The following is a 17,247-nucleotide window of genomic DNA, read 5'->3' on the forward strand; positions in this document are numbered from 1 at the left end:
AAATATAATTGTTGCTTTGATATCTTTGTAAAAAAAATGTATTACACACACACAAACACACACACACACACACACACACACACACACACACACACATATATATATATATATATATATATATATATATATATATATATATATATTTACAATATTCTATAAATTCTACCGAATGTTCGGTAGAATTTATATTAATTATGGAATACTGTAAAAATTATGGTTTATTACCAACATATATATATATATATATATATATATATATATATATATTTATATATATATATATGATTTTCAATATACTTAATTATTAACAGTGAGTGAAGATTTTTATTTTTAACTTCTATGCATATGACAACTGAACTTAATATTTTAATATTTTGAAGAACACCAAAAGCTTGGAACGCAAACAAAAGATGGCTGAGCACCATAAAGAAAGAAAGAAAATTAGAAGATCGACTATGCAATTGAAATTTGGGAAACAAAAACAAAATTTTTAATATTTTTAATTTTGTACAGCTGTTTTATTTCTTTCTTTTTTCAAACATAAATTAAATAAAAAAAACTTAATAAAAACAAACAATGACAGTCAGCAGCCAAATAAAATATTACAATCACTTAAACTAAGCCAGTAGCTATCCGTCGACAAAAATTAATCAGCCAACGTAAGCTAAACACTGCTAACGACTATCCACGATATTTAACGATTTTTTTTAGAAACATAAACATCACTTTGTTATATTCATACAACGTTGTGCAATACAGATAAAAATCATTGATTAAGTACCTGCAAGCATGTTATCTATTTCAAGTTAAATACAATTTTCTGATTAACTCGTTGGCAGATTACTAAAACGAATTCCCATCATGTTATACACACATACTTGTTCACATATATTCATATTAATAAACTCAAGTACACTAACACACTGTTAGCCTGCTAATAGATTAGCAATTTATAACGAATTAACGGCTTTTTATACATCGCGTGCCTTTTATTGCTGCCATGCTTTGCTTACTTAAAATCTTTTCTTAAGCGTAAGCGCCAACGTTGAAAACAGGTTTTTAAATGTAGTTTTTAAAATGTTCTTAAAATAGACCAATCATTCCTATTCATTCATTCATTCGTTCCCATTCATTCATTTTTTCATTCATTCATTTATTCGTTCCTTCAAGATTCTTCAACGAAATTCCTTAGCCTTTCTATACCAGGTTCTTTCAAGTGTGTGTCTGTAAAGTCAGCACGTCATCTTTTACACTTCGTGAGACGACAGCAAAGCATCATATAGCAAGAACCATGTAGAAAATAAATGGGCAAAGAACCGAAGTCTTAATGCCCAAATCAAAATTAAACAAACCTCAAAGAAAAATCATCAACTGTACCTTTTTTAAAATAAGTAGACGCCAAACTTACCTTACATTGTACACTATCACCTAATTTCAAATTTAGGTGGTGACGCTACCTCAAATCTCTTACGCACAGCATGTCTTTTTGAATCGAAATTAGGCAAATACAAATACCGGACGTTTTTATTGAGTGAAAAATGTTAGACATTGATCATTTTTATTATACGTAATTTTAAAAAAATGCGTGCGTACAATCATCTAAGCACAGAAAAAATAAAACGAAAAGCGAAGCCATTTGTAGATCGAATGGTACAATGGATGAATTATTTTTCAAGAAAGCATAGTGATTTTTAAGTATAATATAATTAAAATGGATATTAAAAAAATTTTCTAAATCAATTGTAATATTTCTGTAATTTGATATACACCGCATCATATTATAAAATTAAACAAACATAAAAAGTTACAAATAATTAATTGATGAAAAGATCCTTCGTGAAGGATATATAATCGTAAGTATCGGGAATTTGCCTTCCAGTTGAATCTTTATATGGCTTCATTCGAGACCTACAGAACTCAGCTTGTTCTTTTGTTAAATTCTGAAAAATAAAAAAAACTAAGTCACAATACACATAGAGTTTTTCAAATTTTCACACTTATGTTATACACAGAAACACACAAATGTTTAAACATCTAAACAAACTGCAACTGACAATCAAATTCAATCACAAAAAAATTGATAAAAAAATTTACGTGCAGCAAATTTAACTTTGTGTGCAATAAACGCAAGGCTATTCCGCTAAGAATACGCGTCATAAATCTTTAATCTCGCTTATCAATTGAGATTTCGTAAACAATTGTGCCACATCTACATCCACATCAAAACAGGAATCATATAGACATATACACGTTAATTTACACAGAAAATCTCTAATTTCTTTGTGCAGAATTTTGTGGCTTCTAGGACTAGGGACACCACTTAATTTATTTACATGAGAAGGATTAGGTTATTAGAATTATATTATTTTCTTGAGATTGTTCTGTTAAACTGTTCAGGAGATGTTTCAATAAATAAACACACACACGCACACCTATATATATATATACATATACATATACATATATAAATATATTATTTAATTATATAAATAGATAATATAAGTAAATAGATAGATAGAAAAATGAATGAATGAACAAACAATTAACTAATATAATACATGAATAATTTTTATATTGACCCCCACTATCTTCCTTCCAACATAAAAACATTCATTCTTTAAAATTCATAACCCTCTTAATTATAACTTTTGTCAAGATGATTGGGAAACTCGTCGTAGAATTATTCATCATCGCTGTTGCAAATAATCATTCAAAAAAACAGAAGTTTCAACAACTTACAGCAAACAATTCATTGGAAGTAATGTATGGCTTGTCTCCCGTAGTTAGAGCCCTGAAAGCAGCTTCAACCTCATGGGCTGATTGCACATTTTCAGTTTCCCTGCTGATCATGAATGCCATATACTCTTGCAACGAAACGAATCCATCTCTGTATGTTGGAAAAATTTAAAGAACTTGACTTAAAATAAAACAAATTGTTAAAAATCATAAAAAATTTTTCAAAACTTTACAGACGACTATATTTATTTTTTTACCTACTATATTTAGCAATATAAAAATTTGTTTTTTTTAAATATTTTAAAACTATTTTTGCTCTCAGTGATGCTTTGTAAAAAATAATAAATCGAACAAGAAAAATACACAGGGGCTTACATTAAAAGATATAACCTGTTGTCTTTGCCAAATTATATTAACATCAGCTCACTAATATCCCTACTGATAGAAAAGATAATACAATTTAAAATATTCCACGACATTTGATTACATGTTTTTACGCATGTTTGTAAAAATAAATGAGGTAAAAAGGAACAAAATCATTGTACAAAATTAATTACCTGTTGGGGTCTACTAAATCAAGGATGGCTTCAAACTCGGGGTCTCTTTGTCCCTCCTCCACCATTGGCAAATCATTACCTAGAGCTCGTAAACATGACTTAAACTCTTGATGGTTCAATCGGCCTGTTTTGTCTTTGTCGAAATGTCTGAAAAATTCAATCTTAGAATTAGTCTCCTAAAGTTAAACGATGAATAAATTATAGTGATCAATTTCATCAAATAAACTCCAAAGGTCACCAAGTAAACTAATTATTCTAGAAAGCCTTGCTAGTCTACATACACTTTTTAAAATTGAAACAAACCATTCATCAAAGAGGATAGATGTTATATAAAATAAGCATTAAGACAATCTATGTTTCTTAGGATTCCATGTACGAAGGAAACAGAAAAATTTCATATACGGAGCAAACAGAAAAGATTATGTTAAATTAATTACAGCAAATTCTTATTCAAGACCAAAAACATTATGTCTGTACCTAATGACTGTCAATAAATAAATCAATTGCTTTGCTTGCTAATTTGTGAAACTACATTAATAACAACAAGTTACTGACAAGACAAACGTATGATATTCAAGAAGATAATACTGACTTGAACATCATGCTGAATTCTCTCAACGCATCTTCTGTAACGCCACTTTGGTTGCTAGAATATTATTCAATTAAATCAAATGTATCCTAAAGCATTACTAATACAAAATAATACATCACACATTATTTTTAACATTTTGAAGCAAAATTCACAATTCGATAATTAAATACCATTTTTTGAACAAGTTCATTGAACAAATAAAGTACACTAACCAGGCTTGAATTTGTTGTTCAAGGTTATGTTGCATTCTCATACCCAACTGATCTAGCTGATCCCACTGTTGTGCCAATCCTACTGTGCTATGTTCAGTGTACCTTTAACAAAGACATTGTACATTGTATGTAGTGTACAAATTTGAAAATATTTAAGCTACAAGAATTCAAAAAATTAACACCAAATCTATTTAAAATATTTAAGCTACAAGAATTCAAAAAATTAATCCCAAATCTTCCAACCTATTATCAAGAATAAGCCTCTGTTCAAGCGAAGCACTCAGCTCTTCAATTCTTTTCAGCAAACTTCTCTGAGCTCTCACTTCAGCAGACTTTCTCTGTTATAGTGTTTATTTTTTAACCATGTACATAAAATGCAATCTCCTAACAAACATAAATCTATATCTAATCTGCAACTTATGGGAAAATTTTAAAATATATTTACATGTTTATGTTACTCAAATGTAAAACTTGAGGTTAAGTTAATCAAAGTATCAAACCTTTGTGGCCTCCAATTGTTGTTCTAATGTTCCTGAACCTTCTGTCATTGCAGCCCTGTCAAACGTATTTCAAGTCATAAAATTGCAAAAAAATTGGTTAAAAAATGATGAGATTAAAACATTTTGGACAATAGGAAAATAAGAATAGTGAAGATATTAAATGGAATATTAAAAACAAAAATTAAATAAAAAATCAAATAGCTAAAAATGAAATTTAGTAAATGGTAGAATAATGTATCTAGAAATGTAACAATCAATAATAATGCCGACTAATAAATAGTGAAAATAACCAAATCAAACTGAACAATTAATAAAATAATTTAATTAATAACTATATGAATGAAAAATTAGGTTAAATAGCAAAAGCTGACCAAAGCATTATAGAAAACCAAGATTCAAAGAATAACCACAGCAATAAGTCACTAGAAATAAACAGGATAAAATGCTTGAGTAATTTTAAGAAAGACTCAAGGGTAGGGCAAGGCAAGGCAGTAAGTGGGTTGTCATTTGAGATGGAAAATGAAAAAGACATCCTTTGAGATTGAAGGGATGAAGAAGTGATTTGATGCAATGGACAAAAAAGTAATACAACAAGGTAGTATATAACTATATTTGTGCAAAATATAGAAAAACGTGACAGAGCTGGAAATGTGGTCAACGACGAAATTAGAGATTTAAAAAAGCAGGCAAATGATAAAAAAAGAAAGCAGATAATGTTGTTAAGTGCATAAAGTAACTTGGAAAACTTTGAAGAACGAAAATGAATGAAGTTAGTCTAATTTATTAACAGCATGAAAATAATGCATAGTTGGTATGACTGACTGAGCATAGAGAAATAAACTAGAAGTTTGTAAGGATCAACCAGTATCTATTGAAAAATAAATAATTGATAACAACAAATCAGGTCATTGATTAACCTCATTCAACTCATTAAACTCATTTGTTAAACAACAAAAAAGATACATAGACCAGAACCATGCGTAAGAAGAAACATTAGGAAATTATTTTTAGTTTAAAGCCTGCCAAAGACGAACATACTAATAAATTATATGTGCGTACAAAATATAACGAAATAAATCATATCAATCAATAAAGTGATACTTAAAAAACAGTAAATTAAAAGTTAACATAACAATTTTCTATGCTAAAAGCAATATTTGACTAGAGCAAAACACATAACTGGTTGAAACATACATAACAACATCTGCATGTTAGATGAAGATACAAGAGATAAAATGAGAAATGATCATAATTTGTATGAAGAACTTAATTTCAGGAAAGAACTGAAGAGTTAGAAAAAGCCTAATACTGTATTGAATCTGCCTGCTTATATATATATATATATATATATATATATATATATATATATATATATATATATATATATATTGGTAATAGACCATATTAACGCCAAACATTCGGTAGAATTTATAGAATATTGTATATGTATATATATATATGTATATATATATATATGTATATATGTATATATATATATATATCGAAGTTCTAAAATGGATTTGCAAGTCTAAGTATGAGTGAGTTGTTTAACGTTCATGTAAGCTGAACTGAGTCCAAATAATTAATTCTTTGATTTTCTCATAACTAAAATGAAACCAAATAAAACGTGATGGCTGAAAAAATAAATCTCTAGTTGCACCATTTTTTTAATGTGTTTCAATATTGAATTTTTTTATCAATAATAAATTTATTCTTTCATTTAAAAAGTAAAACTGAATTGAACTAAATGTTGTTAGTACTATCAGAGTCATTATCAGTACGCTTTATTAAACATCAAAGCAAAGTTGATTCACAAATAAGCTTAAAGCATAAACCGTACTTTTACTTCTTTTACTCCTTCAAATACGTTTTATTAGACAAAATATGCTGCATATGCTGCAGAGTTGTTCAATATTTTTAACGAGTAGCCATAACAGAATGAATTTTAATGATAACGTTGCATTAACATGTACGACATGCGGGAATTTTTGCATGCAGTACGTCTACAATTGTGAATTTAGTAACATTGACTTCCATTTTTTTTCTAAAATTGCAAGCAACCTGTAAACAAGCAGTCAATGTCATGAATACTGAAAATTGGTATATATACCGCAACCACAAATTAAAATTACGTATCAATCTAGTAATAATAATGAAAGAAAACACGAAATAAGACATTTCAATTGATCTATGTATCAAATTTTACCAATACTAATAATAAGAATAGCCAACAACATGCTATATAATTGAAGCAAGATATAGCAATATAATAAAGCATGCCAAGTATTTAACAACTTAATTGGAAGTCTGATAAGAAACGAAAAAGCTAGATAATAATATAATTGTGAATCTAATAAGGGAGAAGTTTGAGGAATAACCCGTCAAGTAGCCAGAGTCTGAAAACATGAAACATTTTAATTCATTAACTAATTACTTAAGATGTAAAACATAAAAAACTTGAAAAAACTAAATAAATAATATTATATATAAAAAAATTATATAATATAAATTAAAATTATAAAGTCTGATATTATTAAAATCACTAGAAAATTATATAAATTAAATATATATATAAATAAAAAATATTCTTAATATTATTATAATAAATATTCAGTACAAATTCAAAAATTTTATTGCTTCTTCAATCATTTTATTACACATCTAATCCTATAATATATTTTTAATTTTTTGTTAAACTATAGATGGTATAATTCAACTTAATTTCGTATTATAAATAATTTATAGTTCATTTTCAGGCTCCCTTTTATCTATGTAAAAATTATTTATTCTAGTTCTTTCAATAACAAGATTTAAATGTAAACCTGTAAAACTCCTGAATATAACGTAAAGAAAAAAAGCTTAATTGTTTGCAATAAACTCAAGCATTAAAGACTAAGTGGTTCAAAAAAGTCTGTTGACGGAAAGTTTTGGACTGAACTGTGAATTGGATATTGGACGGAACTAATGGAAAAGGTAATCAAAACAATAAAACGAGATAAAGCAGTCTTTTTTTTCTTAATTTTTTTCTGAAAAGTCAAAACCAAAAAAGAATGTCATAATAACTATTGGCAATTGCAAAATCCCTAAAATTAATAACTATTAGGAAATCAAGTTTTCAATTTGTTTCTTGTTTGCAAAAGCAGTTTTTGTCTTCTTGACAAAAAGCTTTTTTATCATTTTGATGCCATAAATCATACATTTAAACTAATTCATTTAAACATTTTGAAATTTAATAGTTAAAATTATGTTCCAATAGGAAAAGTTGACGTTATTACAAGCAAACGAACCTAGTGTCTGTAAGCCATTGATGGAAAGCATTGGCAGCCACAGCAAACTGCTTTCTCAAGGCATCATTATCTTCTTGGCGGTGTTGCTCATTGGCTAGCTCCATGTCTCTTTCCTGACGGAAAAAAACAAATATCAAATATCTCAAAATAACAATTATATATTGACATAACTGTCCTGATAAATACAATGAAAATTTTGCCTAGCTCGAAAATTTGTAATAAACCTGGATGATCTTCTGAAGGTTTCTCCACGTATCCTCAAGAGCTTCCATTGTGAACCAGGTATATGGATTAGGGCCTACGTTGAAACTTTTGATTTGCTTATCCAACTGGGCCAATTGATTAAAATCTGATTCTGCAGTACTTAAAGAAGCTTTAAACTGATCTTGAGCTTCTCTTAGAGCCTGTTAATATATATGTATGTACAAATGTAATGATATCGCACAAATCTTGAAAGTTTCTGAAAAAGAACAAAAATGATCTGCCAAATTATGAAAATGAGATAGCACACAAAGACCAACTTTAATTTCTTCAACGGAATTGCATCTTACAGGATCCGTCAGATCTTCTTCAGCATTTTCAAACCAGGAATTAAAAGCTGATGCCTTTTTAGCAAATGTCAAATACAAATCTTCGACCTGCCTGTATTGCTCCTGCAGACGAAGAAGCCTCTGCTTGCGAGCATCAGAATCTTGTAACAATCTTTGCCATCTATTAGGTGTATATAGTAAAAGAAGCATGTGAAAAATATTCATCGGTCCTTCACTAGCAGTAGAAATTAAACTTACATAAAAAAATCGCCCAACACTTATTATTTTTATATAACCAACCTTGAGATAACGTCATTATATCTTTTTTCAATTGCTGGTGTTTGTGAATGTTTCGAAGAAATAAGTTGATCTTTTAATGAGGTGATGGTCTGGATTCCCTCTTTCTCAAATGCTTGCAAGCCAGCATCAAATGTTTCCTGTATTGCAATTATTTCAAGTAATTTTTCTAAAAAAATTGAAAAATTGCTGTACAAACGATGAAAATAGGAAAACAAATTTATGAGTTTCCCAAAAACTAATAACTTTAGGGTTATTGCTATGAAGTTAATTGCTTAATCTTATAGACATGGGTGTAATAAACATTGAATGCAAATATAATGCATAACAAAGATGATAGTTAAAGCAGGACCGTTAGTAAAGAAATGACAGTTAAACAAAGTTATAGAAGCAAATTTGGATTTTCAAGAAACAGTTGTATTTAGCTTTTCTTGAAATTTTTTTGATTCAACCCAATTAACTTTTTATTTAATTTATACAACAATTAGCCTATAATTTATATAAAAATTAATTTCGTAATTATCATTTCGATTTCTAGATCACTAAAATAATTCTTTGAAACTGGTGTGGCCTCATCAAACCTTGTAATTTCATGCCCGCTAAAAATATTTTGAACACCAACCAACTAGCTCAAGGTAAACCATAACAACATTATAAATCTCAACATTCTTAATTTCAAACGTTTTAACATTACAAATTCATTAAATAATTCAAAGCATGTAAACATGTGAAGATATACGCATGTATATAAAAGAAAAAGCAACCTGTTTAGTTAAGAGAGTCTGCACTGATGAAAGATCTCGTCCGTAGTCCTCTGATCTTACTTGTGCTTCTTTATCAGCTGCATATTATATTACTTACATTAACAAAACATAACCATAAAATATTAAATAAAAAAAATATTCTGTGAACACAAAATTATCAATATCATTACACAAAAACAAAAGATGAAAAATAATTTTGAGCGAACCAATCCAGCTTTCTACGACATCGGTTTTCCATATAAACTGGAGGAAAGCAAAATTATCAACAAGATTGGTTTTGCGATCATTTGCTGCCCCTTGTAGTGATTCCAGTTTGGCCTTAAGAGTCTGGCAACGTTGCTTAATGTTGTCAGCATTGTGATTACCCTGCAAATAAATTAATTTTGCTGGTTGTTACTCCAATATTTCACTGAAATAAAAATTAATTTTACTAAAACTTTTATTTTTAAACAAGATAATTAATTTGATTTTTTGCAAAATAGCCAAGAAAGCATACAAACACAAGCATACAAGCGAACAATCAATTACAAAAGCATAAGAATGAACAAGCTACAAACATATAAACAAACAGGCAACTGACTTCTGAAATGAGCTTGCCACCTTCCTTTGTAATTTCATTGCACCTGTCTTCATGCACCTTGAAATCTGTTTCAAATGCATTATGCTTTTTCAGAAGCCCCTGAACTGCAGCTAGCGAATCTCCATAGTCATCACCAGAAAGTAAGTGCTGTTTCTCATTTATCCAGGCTTCCTCCTCTTCAATGCTTGCACCAAACTGTTGGTAAGCCAAACTCTCATCAAGCTTTTTCCCTCTATTCTTAGCTAACTCTTTCAATTCATCCCAGTTAGCCCCTAGTTGATTGACCCTTTGTTGGATATCAGAAGTCATCAGACTGGAGTCAGCCATAAGTTTTTCACCAGTGTCTTGAACGGACTGTCATTTGTTTCAAATAAAACATTACACATTAACACAATTTAAAAAATTGACTATGATGTTTTGTTCTGGTTTCAAATGAAAAGGTCCTTAATGATAAGATGAAAAAAACTATTTTTACAGTAAGTAAATATGAGAAACAAAAAGTAGAAAAAAATACGAGAATCCAATAAGAATCAAAATGACTGAAAGCAGGGAAAAGGAAGTAACTCTTTGCATACCTGTATAGAGGGATCGTGACTTGATAACTCAGCTTCCAATCTCTTGTGCTTCTTCCTCAGGTTCTGAACACCTGTCAAGTCTCTACCATAGTCATCCGACCCAACTAGTAACTTCTTTTCCCTGTGATGAAATATTTCAAATAAATAAATAAATATATAAATAAATATATATATGTGTGTGTACATAGGTAGCTTGAGCTTGATTCTTTCTGACCTATCATATAATATTGGTAATAGGATCAACCCATGAAGTTTGCATGAATATATAAAATACGTTAATATCGTTTCAAGACTAGTAATATTTACCACAAAGTATTATATTACGTTATATTATGAAATATAGAATAAATGACATACTTGATCCATGCCTCTTCATCATCAATGTCTCTGAAGAACTGATGGAGTGTTTGAGCCTCATTCAAACGAGTTCTCCTGTGGGCTGCCAACGTTCTCACCCTGTTCATTTCAATTAAATATTAACCAGCAAATTTTTAAAACTTTAAACACACATTTATAAATATATAAATTTATATGCATAAAGACACTAAGTAAAAATAATTATTCCTCATTTAGATTTGTCTACTCTACACTCACAAGTTTATGATTTAAAAGATGTTCAAAATTAGTTAAGTGAAAAATAATTTGAATAAAATTACAAATAAAAATATTGGTCTAAATGGAAGCAATTGTAATATGCTAAATAAAAAATTAACAAAGGTTAAAAAAGGATTAGCAAATAATAAACCTATTTATGTTTTTAATTAAAAAAAACCTTAAAACCAAAGCAGTAAAAACATCTACATTTTCAACAGCCCAGCTTAAACTAATTTTTAATAATGGCTGATATTCAATTATTCAGTTATTCAATGACCAAAATGTAATCAAAAACTCTGCTGCGGGTTGAAACAAATAACACTTACTACCATCATCAGCTATCTCAGAAAAAACTTAATTTTTAAAATGCAATTCATCAAAAGTTGTAAATGGGCACTGGATAAAAAAATTATTTATATGAGGTAATTTATCAAACAATCAACGAACGCTTTTGATTACGATTAATAACAAATGATTTTTGTATCCAACCTTTCATATCTTTCATTGATGGACTGTTTCTTTTCTTTTATATTTTCAGTGTCCCACATCCCTGTATCAATGAAAGCATCTGCCTGATCATTTAAATCTTTAACGCGGTCATCGTGAGTTTGAATGTCAGCTTCCAGCAGCTTATGTTTTTGAACAAGATTTTGAACAGTGGCCAGATCTTTGCCATAATCCTCGGCTTCTAACATGTGTTCCACCTAGAAGACGTCATAAGGCAATTAAATAGTTTAAAATAAATTATGAAATTATGCATGATGACTGAAACAAAAAATAAAAAAATTATTTTTATTTACCTCTCCAAGCCAAAACTCCAAATCTTTGACAGCCGCAGTGTACATACGCTGCCTGTTAGCCTCTTTCAATTTATCTCCCTTCTCTCCTGACTTTCCTGTGAGAAACTGCCAGTCCCCAAGAAGTTTATGCACACGCTCCCTAACTGCATCTTCAGATCCAGCACACTGATCTTTTTCTATTAATTCTGTTATTTAAATTAACATTTCTTCTGTATTTATAACAGAGAAGTTCAAATTTTGATAACGAAAAATGGATAAGAAACAAAGTGAAAGTTTCTTAAATAAAATACGTTGAACATATAAAGTAAAAGTAAAATAGAATTACTTTCTCCCATCTTCAAAACTGCTTGAATTCTGTCAGTATTGGCGGCAAGTTCTGATTCAAATGCTTGATGTTTTTGATGCTTGGCCTTTATGAAAAACAGCATCATTAAAGACTTTATTCAAATTAAAAATATTTTAAATTTACAAGTCTTATTTTGGGTCCAAAAAAAATTATTAAAGCTTTGAAAGTATAAATGTTTTATGTATTTGTTTATCAAGTTTTGATCCTTTTGTTCACCATTAGATGCAATTTTTTCAAATGATTTTTTTTAAACTTACGTTTATTATTTATTGAATCTGGAATAATCAACTAAAACCTGAATTAACCAAAGTTGTACTATAAAAATCAAAGTGCCTGTGATAATATAAATTATACGTTGTGGACCAGTAAGTAGTGTAAAAAAACATAGGCTGATAAGGTTACGAACATAACATAACCTCTGAAACTTTTTGTAATGGAAAAATGTAAATTCAGCTCAGTAAAGTTATTACATGTTACGTTTTGATAATAAAGTAAAGCTAGTGAAACCTGTATGTTAGAAGGATCTTTGTAGGATTCATCCATTGCAGTTTGTAACTTTTCATTGATCCAAATCTCCATTTCATCAACATCTCTGGAGAACTGCTGCAGAGATTGAGCTTCACCAAGCTTGGCACGATTTTCGAGCAATGCTTCTTTCAATTTCTTCCACCTCTCTAGAACTTCATCTCGTCTGTTCTCTATTCCTGCTGTGTCATAATGTCCATCCTAAAAGAGAAAAATACCGTTATGAACAGCTAGCGCCAAAAAATTTTGGCAGAAATTGTTCTACTGCACTGGAACTATAATTTATGACGTGTGCCTTTAAACACTGGTAATGTAATTGTATGAACATCTAACATTTCACAGGCAAAATAAAATCATGATTAATAACCCTGACTAATTGATCAGCATATTGTTGTAGATTTGCAATCTTTTCTTCTTGTGAACTGATTGCCCTATCAAAATCTTCATGTTTTTTCAAAAGGGCTTCAACACTGTCTCCTGTCCCATCTCCACTGTCCTCAAGAGATGCTTCCCTTGCAGCCATCCAGGTTTCTGCTTGTTCGCAGTCTCTGTTGAACAGTTGCAGCTCATAACATTGGTCTAGCTTTGCTCTCCTCTCTATCCAGGCTCTATTAATATAGAACATTTAACAAACTTTAACCATTACCAATTTCAACAATATAACAATATCCTTTTGTAAAATTCAATAATGAATTCAATTAAAACTTAGCTTAAAATATTTGTTTAAAAATGACAAATGTTTGAAAAAACAACTGAAAACATTTCTATTTCTGGCAAAAATATGTGCATCAAGAGGGCTTTTCATAAATAGGAAATAAGATTTTTTAATGAAAGTAATCAGGAAAAAGGTGATAATGTATAAAGCATTATTTTTGAGAAAACAGACAATAGTTAAAGTGAAAAGAAAAATTACAAATGTGAAAATGGTAGATTAGAAAATGGAAATCTATAATCATAGTCTTTAAAAAAAATGAATATAAATTCGAAAAGACAGAGTTTTAGTGTATGTGGATCAAAATAATTCAGTGGACTGATGAAAACAATGAAGCAATATAAAAGCAGAATATGTGACAATGATCAAAATTTATGTAAACTGTATACATAAATTTAAATTTTAAATAAAAAACTGAGATATAAAAAATAAAATTCAAAAAGGTAGGTTCAAACTTACAGGAAAGAAAAAGTAGAAGAGCTTAACATGTGCCATTGGAACTAGGCACAGTGGGTATAGTCAGAAAAATGACAGTTAAAAAAACAACTAAGGTTTTAGGTAAAATAATCTAAAAGAGAGAAGATGAAGACAGATAAAAATTATAAAAACAATATTAAGATATTATAAATGATTTTATGTTAAAATTAAACTAAATTCATGTAGAAAAAATCATAAAAACAAAAAAAATTACTGACTTTTCAAGGTTACCTCTAGCAACTCTTAATTCATCAAGTTTATTTTTAACTTCTGTGGCAGCATAGTGATTTTTTTGCAGTAATTGATTTCCAAACAGTTCAAAAGCTTGGAAAGTGCCGTTTCTAGCATCAATTTCCATTTTATGTTCCTATTATTTCATTTACAAAATTGACAATAAAAACATATTTTAGTTTTTTATTATTAAAACAAAACAAAGTATAAATGCAAAATTCTGTGTGAGAGATACCTTTATAGCATAATTTTCCCATTCAATATATGTAAAAATCTCCACTAGAGATAAACTTTATAGCATAAATTTCCTATTCACCTACTATCAAAAAAGGTGTTTTAATAATTTATGAACTGTTTAACTTTCGAAAAATATTTTCAACCTCACATCTCAATTTTAAAACTTTAACCACTTCTTGTTAAATGCTGGCAAACAAATATATATAAACTATTTATTTCAAGTTAAAATCCTCATCCCCACATTTATTTTCGTCTCATTACTTTTGAAACTGAAGAATATTTACCAATATTACTCATGCTTCACCAGAGCAAATATATTAGAATCACATAAACCAATAAATTGCTTCACATGCAAGGATTTTCCGGTGAAATAATTGTTATATAAGCGCACTTATATTTACACCAATATGATAATTTGAAAAATTGACATTTAAAAACGCAACAGGAATATTAAATGGGATATTTGATGACTTCATGAGAATTATACAAATTAGGTTATTTAATAATAAATGCCAACTTTGTGCCTTTCAAGTAAAGCTTCTGCACCAGTGACATCTTTTGCCAGTTCATCAGACGAAACAAGGGTAGTCATGCTTTTGATCCACGACATGAGGTCTCTAGAAATGTGCACGAATAATGTGCATAAATGTGCATTCATGTAATAAGAATGACTGTAACAATAATAAGATAAATTTATTATGGCCAACAACACCTTAAAAATTTAATATACCCTTTAATCAGAATTTTGAGGAGCTCGCCTACAAAGAGCCTTATATAAATGCTCTAATAATAATCATATATAAATGTTTAAAATGAGGTCCCTTCTCAAAAACTGTTGCTTAGAACAAACTTAAAATTCATTTGTTTAAAAAGCGATGACTGCATTTGAATTTAAAAAAAAGCCATGAAGTGATATTTATATACGAACCTATGAAATTGTCAAAAATTTTATTTCAAATTAAATTCCTCTAAAAAATAAAAACCTGAAGTCACTCAAGAACCGTTGAAGGTCATACGAGTCAAGTAATTTTGCTTTTCGACTATCAGAATTCTTGACTAATGAATTCCATTTATCTAATATTTCTGCTTGATGGTCAAAAATTGTTTGAGCTTGATCAGGATGAGTTTGCATAAGACGAGCAGCTGTACTATCAAGGTCTTTCACTTTCTCATTTATTGCTGCCAAATCTCTTTCAAGACCTGAACAAAACATTAAAAATATAATTAATCTGCTCTAAATAATTTGATCAGAAAATTTAAAATTGAAACAAACAAAAGTGTAAAAGGAACTGAACTACTTCAAACAAAAAATTTAGTAGAAATAAATAACCTTCGTGCTTCCTTTGAAGACGTTGAACAGTTGCCAAATCATTTCCGAATTCAGGTGACTTCAAAGTATTTTCCTTCTCCTCAATCCAATCTTTTGTTTCATCAGCGTCACGGTGAAAACGTTGAACTTCATAAGCACTACCAAGTGTTTGGGCTTTTTCTTGTGTCACCTTCATTAAAAAAAACATTCTTATTTCAGACTTGAACAAGTGTGGTTCAAAGAGAGTTATTAAAAAGTAAAAAAAAAAACAATATTTGCACATCAAATTTTCTAATTTTCAAACAAAAATTTTAAACAATTTGTAAAATTTAGGCATGTGAACTTGTTCTCTTACTCAAAATTTTTAAGGTTTTGTAATTTTTTTCTACATGCTTAAACAATCTCATTATAGAAATTGCATCTTACCAGTATTTACTTCTTAATTTTTTCAGCCTTTTCTACAAATATTAACCCAAGGTTTACACCAATGAAAGCTTTCCAAGTGTTTTGTATATTTTCGCCTTTTTTCAATATATATTATTTTAAGTTAGTTATTTTATTTTCCCTTTTTGGTTACCATGGCTACTATAATTTATAACTGTTGTTTTATAGATTTAAATGAAAATGTTAAACTGATGATTGGGACACCAGGCCAAAAAAAGTTTTTCTGTTTAATTAATTGGCATATGGTGTGTGTTGGGAGTTCAATATGAAACAGTTTGTAAAAAATGTTTGAAAATTAAACAATATAATTGACGCACTGATGAAAGTTTGCAAAATGAACAATTACAAACCTGCTCTAAAGCTGCCCATCTTTGGTTTAGGTCATCAATTTGTATCCTAATTTTTTCTGCAGCCTCAGTTTGTCCCATTGCAGTTAATCTTTGAGCCACGGTTTTCAGTTCTTCTAGACGAGCCTCATTAGCTTTTAAATCCTGCAGGTTTAATTAACACTTCACTGTATTGAAATGTTAAAAATAATTTGTGTGCAGAAAGATGTGCATTATAATACTGAGCAACTGAATGCAGTTAAAACCACTACACTGGAACAGGTAGACATGTGAGGGCGTTGTTTGTAAGCAATTTGTTTATTTTTTGAAATAACACACCAACTCACCAGTAAAGTTACAAAAACTTATATGCAACGACGTGACATTAAATTGAATGTTTTAGAAATAATAAGCCTCCACTTTTTATCTTCACTGTTTAAAAAACAGAGCTTCATTAAACTTACTACTTCCAAACAGACATTCTGAACCTTTGGCATACTCAACAAAGTTTCATATAAGAAAGTTTCATCTACAATTCATAAGTAACAGTTAGTGTACCTCAAAGTTTACTCATAGTGCATTTGTTGTTTATAATTCAAATATGACATCTCAAAAA

General features: G+C 29.2%; 1 protein-coding gene across 1 annotated transcript in view; it reads right to left on the bottom strand.

Moving 5' to 3' along the window:
* Positions 1–1,814: 1,814 nt before the first annotated feature.
* Positions 1,815–17,247, bottom strand: part of HELRODRAFT_156368 (hypothetical protein) — a gene marked incomplete at both ends in the record, with an annotated part of 37,450 nt that continues 22,017 nt past the window's right edge. The window contains 26 exons of the mRNA XM_009013478.1: positions 1,815–1,940; positions 2,740–2,887; positions 3,294–3,440; positions 3,886–3,939; positions 4,098–4,199; positions 4,341–4,435; positions 4,598–4,652; positions 7,885–7,997; positions 8,109–8,288; positions 8,406–8,595; positions 8,715–8,851; positions 9,476–9,552; positions 9,682–9,841; positions 10,056–10,409; positions 10,631–10,751; positions 10,988–11,086; positions 11,714–11,928; positions 12,025–12,209; positions 12,350–12,434; positions 12,878–13,096; positions 13,263–13,503; positions 14,303–14,451; positions 15,070–15,169; positions 15,536–15,752; positions 15,883–16,051; positions 16,656–16,796. Coding sequence (XP_009011726.1) covers positions 1,815–1,940; positions 2,740–2,887; positions 3,294–3,440; positions 3,886–3,939; positions 4,098–4,199; positions 4,341–4,435; positions 4,598–4,652; positions 7,885–7,997; positions 8,109–8,288; positions 8,406–8,595; positions 8,715–8,851; positions 9,476–9,552; positions 9,682–9,841; positions 10,056–10,409; positions 10,631–10,751; positions 10,988–11,086; positions 11,714–11,928; positions 12,025–12,209; positions 12,350–12,434; positions 12,878–13,096; positions 13,263–13,503; positions 14,303–14,451; positions 15,070–15,169; positions 15,536–15,752; positions 15,883–16,051; positions 16,656–16,796 — 3,879 coding nt within the window. The remainder of the gene's footprint in view (positions 1,941–2,739; positions 2,888–3,293; positions 3,441–3,885; positions 3,940–4,097; positions 4,200–4,340; positions 4,436–4,597; positions 4,653–7,884; positions 7,998–8,108; positions 8,289–8,405; positions 8,596–8,714; positions 8,852–9,475; positions 9,553–9,681; positions 9,842–10,055; positions 10,410–10,630; positions 10,752–10,987; positions 11,087–11,713; positions 11,929–12,024; positions 12,210–12,349; positions 12,435–12,877; positions 13,097–13,262; positions 13,504–14,302; positions 14,452–15,069; positions 15,170–15,535; positions 15,753–15,882; positions 16,052–16,655; positions 16,797–17,247) is intronic.

Source organism: Helobdella robusta (assembly GCF_000326865.2).
Source record: "Helobdella robusta unplaced genomic scaffold HELROscaffold_12, whole genome shotgun sequence".
In the NCBI taxonomy this organism is placed as follows: Eukaryota; Metazoa; Annelida; class Clitellata; order Rhynchobdellida; family Glossiphoniidae; genus Helobdella; species Helobdella robusta.